Source organism: Poecilia formosa, unplaced genomic scaffold (assembly GCF_000485575.1).
Source record: "Poecilia formosa unplaced genomic scaffold, Poecilia_formosa-5.1.2 Scaffold7, whole genome shotgun sequence".
Lineage (NCBI taxonomy): Eukaryota > Metazoa > Chordata > Actinopteri > Cyprinodontiformes > Poeciliidae > Poecilia > Poecilia formosa.
This window is the reverse complement of record NW_006799946.1, coordinates 3970238-3977906: the sequence shown is the minus strand read 5'-3', so window position 1 is coordinate 3977906 and position 7669 is coordinate 3970238. Positions and strand designations below refer to the sequence as shown.

The 7669-nt window shown below is 36.8% G+C and overlaps 1 protein-coding gene across 1 annotated transcript in view; it reads right to left on the bottom strand.

Moving 5' to 3' along the window:
• Positions 1-1806: 1806 nt before the first annotated feature.
• meox1 (mesenchyme homeobox 1) overlaps positions 1807-7669 on the bottom strand; it is a 9329-nt gene continuing 3466 nt past the window's right edge. Inside the window, exons 2-3 of the mRNA XM_007572175.2 lie at positions 4896-5068; positions 1807-1958 (exon numbers count right to left, since the gene is read on the bottom strand). Of these exons, the coding sequence (XP_007572237.1) occupies positions 1836-1958; positions 4896-5068 (296 nt within the window). The 3' untranslated portion in view covers positions 1807-1835. The remainder of the gene's footprint in view (positions 1959-4895; positions 5069-7669) is intronic.

The following is a 7669-nucleotide window of genomic DNA, read 5'->3' as shown; positions in this document are numbered from 1 at the left end:
ATTGCTTGCTTTATAAGGAAGCAACGCACGTCGTTTTTATTATGTAAAGCACTCTGAACTCCCTCATTGCTAAAATATAGTAGGAAAACAAACTTGACTTGACTTTTTTTAAATATAATAAATTAGGGGTTTATTAACAGACACAATTGAATGTATTTAGGAGAGTTGTTTATGCCAGTTTCAAATGAGGTATGCAAGCTAAGCAGTCACAAATAAAAGAAAAAAATTGCCAAAAAAAAAAGATCCTTTAAGCAAGCACTTACTTCAAACCACCCAAACCTTTTCACATTTTGTCACATTAATTTAAGCAAAACAAGCTTTTGGTGTTTTATTTGGATTTTATGTAATTGCCCATCTCAAAAAAGTGCACAATTGTGCACTAAAAGATAGACTGCCAACCACACAACTGAGCATTTGATTTCAGCCCCCTGTCCTCTGATGTCCCTAAGTAAAATACAATCATAACCAATATCTTTCATCAATCTTTGCACTACTGGTTCAGTGTTTCTCTTTTTAGCCGTTTCTCAGCTAGATTACGTCACTGATCGAGCTACTGCCGCCGTTAACTCTGTTTTCTTTCACTTTCCACTTTAACCTTTTTACCAACTGGCGTCATATGGTCAACCGAATTGCATTTGATTGTACCCTTTTAGGATTGATTATTATATCTCTGGATTTTAATTTGATTATATTTGTTGGAATGAATTGGATTGATTCAGAACAGGGCTGCTTGGCGGCACACGTGGTTTTACTGTTGTCTTGATGCAGGAGTTTGAATCCTGGCCTGGGATCTTTCTGCATAGAGTTTTCATGTTTTCCCTTGGCGGATGCGTAGGTTCTCCCCAGGTTTCCTCCCACAGTCCAAAAACATGACTGGTAGGTCTAAAATGTCTTTAGGTATAAGTGTGTATGCATGTCCTGTTCTTTCTTTCATGAAATCTCACTAGTGTGAGGAGTCACTGCCCTCGCCCCACTCTTTATCCCCCTTCGAAATCTGTAACGATGGATGCTCTCATTGTCTCACCAAACTGTCCACAAATGAATTGTTCAGCCAAGAACACACTGTACCAAGTGTTCAACTGATGACTCAGAAGTCGCTGCAGACGGAAGAAATCGTTTTTGCAAAAGATGATTTATTCTTTTTGCAGAAAAAGTCAACATCTGTGTTTTATCAATGGCATTCAAATTGTATAAAAAGAGCGATTAAAAAAAAGCGTTAGAGGAAAAAAAATCACAAGCAAAAGACAAAACTGACAAACTATTTGAAAAAAAAAACAAAACAAAACGTCTGACTCGGAGGCACTTAGGATTTGGCAACACGAGTGCAGTCGGAGTCTTTCCAGGTGGTTGTAGTCAAGCATCAAAGGCCCTGCTAACAATACTGGAAGGAGAGAGTATGTTTTCAAACACAATCACAGTCTGATATGTCATTGAGACACCAAAAGCTTCTGTCTGCCACCGATCCACACCGAGCTCAAGTTTCATTCATATTTAAACAGTCAGTACAAAAACGGAGCGGCTGTCAGTCCGAGTATTTATCAATAAAATGTCAAAACGCAGCTCGTTACATCAACTATGTACAACAGAAAACAGTACAAGCTGTGCTCAGTCTTTTATTTCCAATGGGATACTTTCAAAAAAAAAAAATGAAGTCTTAAAAATTAAAGCTTCTACCAGCCAACTTTAAAAAAAAAAAAAAAAAAAGAAGTCTTAAAAATTAAAGCTTCTACCAGCCAACTTTCCACAGAAGTTAAACAAGCGCTGTGTCCGTGCCCAGCTGATCAAGTTGCATCTTTTTTTTTTGTCGTTGTAATTTTCTACAGTGATGGATTCCTTCATTCAGAGCTGGGTGAAGCGGCCGAGTCCAAGTCATCATTTTCCAGGTCGTTTGGCGAGGTCGATTGTCCTCCCTTCACTCTCTTCCACTTCATCCTTCTGTTCTGGAACCAGACTTTAACCTGCGACGAGAAAATACATGAATATTATTAAACTACAAATACACAAAGAATATTCAATTCAATTCAATTTCATTTATATTCACAAAAGTCATCTCGAGGCACTGTAAAAAAAATGTTAAAAAAATTCAATCCAATCGTACGTACATTCTAAATGATGTCTTAGTTTTCAAACAGTACAATAAGCTCAGCTGAATATTCAAAGCAATTACAAAAAGAAAAAAAAAAAAAAAAAAAACATGTCTGAGGAAAGCCAGCCGATTACATTGAATCATTGACACAAAGCATTCACTCTGCTGGATGAGAACGTAGTTACTGTTAGCGTTGAGTCACCGACTTTACAGCAATCCCTCGTGTAGCGACAGTGGAGATAAAAACTCCTCCTTTAACAGGAAGAACAACCTCCAGCAGAACCTGACCCTGAACAAGAGGCCATCTGCAACAACCGACTGGGGATTCGAGAAAACAGAGCAGAATGCACAGCAGCAAACACATGAACTGGTGCAGCATTATTTTCAATGTTCATGAAAGCAAAATTAACAGCAGGAGGGGGAGACTGATTAGTTGATTTCAGCACTGGAGTATTAGGCAGATTTGGTGTCAAAAAAGCTTCAGAGAATATACTATTCAACAATTAAATACGTAGACATAATTGATTTTTGCAGTATTTAGTGGTTTATGTCTGATAAATAATGATGACCCCACATTTTTAGATCACCACTTATTGGATATACATGTTTGAGCTGCAGAAGATTAATTCGATTATCTTCATAAGCTTTCAATATTCTTTGGATTTTGACTTTTTGAATGCAGTTTAAAAACATTAGCAAGCACAACAAAATGACTACAAACAATGTCATTCTTAAATGTCTCCAGCAAAACTCTTCATTGGAGCAAAAATACAAACCTACACCAGATATTGTTTTCATAGCACAACAGACGTGACTTCTTTATTTACTTTGCAGTTGTTTTGGACAAATCTATGATACAGTCAGAAAAAAAAGATACTGGAAATAATATATATATATATATATATATATATATATATATATATATATATATATATAAATTGACAAGTAATCCCTCATAAATCTCAGAGTGAAGGATAAAAATCATTTGGGTTTTTTTGCAACAACATAAGTTGCCAAAACACAGCTCCTGGTTCTTTCTCAAAAATCTCAGAATATCAGATACACTACAGAGTTGCCAATCAATACATCGTGTGTCTTTTCTGCACTATGTACTCTGCTCTATCACTGGATTACATATGGGATACTGAATGATGTTTGATCAATGCAAAGAGCAATAGGAGGACCAATATTTTTTATACCTTATTGAACTAGAAAACAACTGAAATCAGTACCATGAGGTTTTCAGCAAAATCTCTAACTGGTTTATCGTACTAGAAAGTCTTTAAAGGAACATTAATAATAATAATAAAAAAAAGTTTATAAATCATAGAAATTAGAATTACAGTGTCCACTCACCACAACTTAGAATCACAAATAGCCTGAGCATGTTAACGGAAAGTTGTGTGTGGTTGGTTACCTCGCTCTGAGTGAAGACGAACCTTCATTGTGTGAGTGTGACGTGTGTGTGTGTGTGTGTGTGTGTGTGCGCACTCTTAAGGGAGGCTGGGATTGATATTAAGCAACAGACGACAGCGTGTGTGTGGTCACTGCACGGCGGCCTCATTAGGACGAGCGCTGGCTCTGACAGGCAGACTGGGGTCTGATCCAGCAGCATCGACACATGTTTTTGCCCGGTTTCAGCGAGTCTGGAGCTGCCTCCCGACAATTACAGCTGCACGTCATTCTGCCCAAACCACAGGCTGAAAAGCCGCTGTGGAAAAAATGCTCATTGTAATTCAGATGCATCTGCGCTCGTGCATCAGCATGGCAGTGCGATCGAAGGCTGAAAATTTATCTTGCACAAGAGATTATAAACAGAACTCAGATGAATAACAAAAAAAAAAAACAATAATTTAGTTATACAGTTGTGTAATTGGCATTTTCAACCATGTTTGTATTTTTGTTAACCAGCAGTAGTTCAGTATGAGAGTTTCTGACACTTACTGAACCCTTTCGAAGTACCTATTCTAGAGCACTGCAAAATCATTTAAAGCAATCTTAAATACTCATATTGATATTTTCTGAAAATCTATGAATTAATTTCTAAGATTTGTGCTTGGGTTTATTAAAAAAAAACGTTTTAGGATATCTTTTTTGTTTATTTAATGTTAATTGAATGTATTTTTTCTTAACATTTTTAGCTAGTGATAAGCAGAGTAGCACCAAGATATTGGCTGTTGACTGGAATCAGCTGATTTTACACTTGATGATTGGAAAATACCTGAAGATTAGGCAAAGATTTTAATGTGGATAACTTTGCTCAGCTGACGTTTTAGACAAAGTTTGAATCTTTTACCTAGAAAAGTTGCCTTTGAGTGTCACACTGCAGGGATTTTTATCAATATCTTCACTCAGTTAAATATGTATAATGTTAACTACTGTCTTGATCAAGCAGCAAATGTAATATTGTTTTGATATTTTGTAAATGATTTTTGGATTGCCTGTATATTGTATAGAGTTTCTGCTAGGTCAGAAACAGAAGTTTCTTTCTTCTCATTTAAAAAAAAAAAAAAATTCATTATTTTTTTGTAACTGGTAAAAAGAATAGAACAACCAGTAGGCGAGCTGATGGTTTTAAGCTTGACTGGCTCTGAATGAGTCTCAGAACACAACCTCATGTCATGTTCACAACACTCTTTGGTTAAAATACTCTTAGTGACTGAAGAAGATTTTAATACCTCTTCCCTTCTTTTCTCTGTAATCAGACTGTTTTTAATTAGATGTGTAGGGTTTTATTCGAAAAGTATCAATGCATTTGTGTTGGACTGACATTTTTTTTAGTTTTTTTTCCCCAGTTAAAGCCTGGTACCTGTCTTTCTGTGAGGTCCAAGTTGACGGCGATCTCGTAGCGACGGAGTCTTGTCAGGTAGTTGTGATGGGTAAACTCTGCCTCCAGCTCCCTCAGCTGCTCCTTGGTGAACGCTGTGCGCTCTTTCCTGGCCTTGCAGCTGGAATCCACCTTAAAACTGGAATCCTGAATATCTAGGCAGAGACATTTTTTTTTTTTAGCATGAAGCTAATCCTCTGTTTTTCAGTAATTACCTGCAAATCGTCAGATAATCTGCTGCGAGTTAGTTCTCAGGCTTTTAATGCTCAGCTATCAACTATTAAACAAAAAACAAACAAACAAAAAAAACTTTTGCAAGCTACCAAACCACTGTTCCAAAGCCTGTTTACTTCACACTAAAAGCAGCACAAAAAGACCACCCTGACCTCGTCTTACTACTCAAGTTCACCCCCAATAAAAGCTGCATTTTTCATTTAATTGTCTTTGAATATGTATGCATTACTGTGCAAGTTACCGCTTCTCCGTCTGAGCAGTCGCTTATATATGTTGTGGTTCGCACACGCGTGTGTGTGTGTGTCTATGTGTGAGAATGTATCGCGCACAGGGCAGGGGCCACCAAACTGGCCACAGAGGGACTGAGTTAGGGGAGGAATGCAGCGGAACATCATTAAAGCATCTAACAAAAGAACAAAGGTGCGGATGTGTCCAGGTCTGACTGACGGTTTCCCACTGGAGCCCTTTGGGAAGAGCAGCATTAACTCATCTGTGCATGACAGCAAACATAAAGGAAAAAATTCCTGAAATGTCCGTATGAAAGCGATGCACACCATGTATAGAAAATGAATATATAATTCCCAAAGCAAATGCACGTAGTGCAAAAAGATATTGCAGTGCAATAAATGCAAAAACAAAAACCCAATTTGCAAATGCCATAATTAAAATTTAAAGTGAAAATAAATGCATTTAATATACTAACTCTGTCTCTATATCTAAAAAAAAATAATTGTATTATATTTATGCATTTGATTAAGTGAATTATTTTAATAGATCACCTGCATATTTGTTTTTAATTTTTAAATGTGGTTGATATGTTTCAATAATGATATAATCATTGACTTATGGTAGGAATTTTTGGATATTCAAGCAAAAATGCTTTGTTAAAGTTTTTTTTTGTTACAATTTACTGATTCCTGTGGTCTTTAATTTATACCTCATTAATCTGGACATAAACAAACAAATGTGGCTCAACTTTTCTTTTGTGAAACTTCTTCTCTCCAGTAAAGGGAAAACATTTGGGTGATAATTGTTCATTTGTAGCCACATTACGAGCTGATGTAATACCCACAAAATTGTTCTAATTTGTCAAAGTGAGAACCTTTGCCTTGCCCTTGCCAGAACAGTGGGCCAAAGAAGAAACAAATAGACCATATCTGACACTGTTTGCATGCATAAGGACTGTGCATGCTTTGCTGTTTTTCCATGTACAGAAAATAATTAAGAGTCACAAACGATGCTCTACTCAGAGTCCTCTGCTCTGGAGCTGGGTCCAGCAGGTTTCCAGTTAAACCGAACACCTGGCAGGCCACATGCTAACTTTCACCCTTTCACCCCCCACTGACCCACTAAGAAGTATCCTGCTCAGCCAGAGGCTGTAAAACTTGCATGACGGAGGCTTCTGCACTCAGCGGGGTCCCTAAGAAAACAGCATTTGGTGCTTTTGGTGGATGGCAGGAGGCATTCTGTCTCAATCTAAACAGATTTAAAAGTGTTGTAAATGAGAACCAATCCAAGGAGAAATCTCTGAGTAAACGTTCATTATGCAGTTGGCTAATTTTCTTTATACCAGCCTTTGTTTTGCATTTTAATGAAGCTCTAAGTTAATGTTTATGGTTGTGACCTCATAGAGAAAACAAAGTTGCTCAAAAACTGAATAATTAACTTGTTGAATAAATTAATCAGTTTTTTTTAAGCTTCAGTTATGAAAATATATTTTGACCTTAGTTTAATAACTTGGCGACCTTTAAAACGGTCAAAGTTACATATAAAAGAAGACAAACTACTACTTAAAAACACAACAAAAATAGACATAAATTACATAGGAACCTGACCTGTATGTCCTAGAAATTATATTTCCTCTCACCACATATGGCCATTAGCGTGAATGCTGTGACCTTTTTCCTCTATGCATTTGGTCGCACCGAATTAACATAACTGGGGTTATGTCAGTATTAAACATACTGAGGTAAGTGAGGATAAAACTACTAATGTTCATACTGATGTTTAAATCAATATCTCTGAAATAAATTACAATAATTTAGGAGGATTTAATAGCTAAAAAGAAAAAAAAAAGAGTCAAACATTTGGCGTGAAGTCAGAGTCAGATTACAGAACTTTTGCTATATAACTTTTGGCAGTATCCCTCATCTGCATTACATTATCATATCAGCAAAAACTCATGAAGGCTGACTGTACAGCAGCTGTGCCTGTCATGCAAATGCCTTCGGGACATTTTCCTAATATATGCTCTTCTACCAGCCTGTCAGTTTTATAAAGGCGAATGGCTCTTTTTTTTTTTTTTTTTTTTATTTTTTTTGTCTTAAAGCAAGACCTGATGCAGTGGTCAGACATGTCGCATTCACTCAGTGGGAGATTGTGTTACGGCTTAACGACAGGAAAATGTCAATGGATAAGAATGTAAGAAGTGGGCTTGGAGGAAAGTGAATTTACCAGACGTGGTCTGGCTTGTTTTCAGGGGAGAGAGTGGAGGTTACAATAAGGTAAGAAAGAGAGGGAGG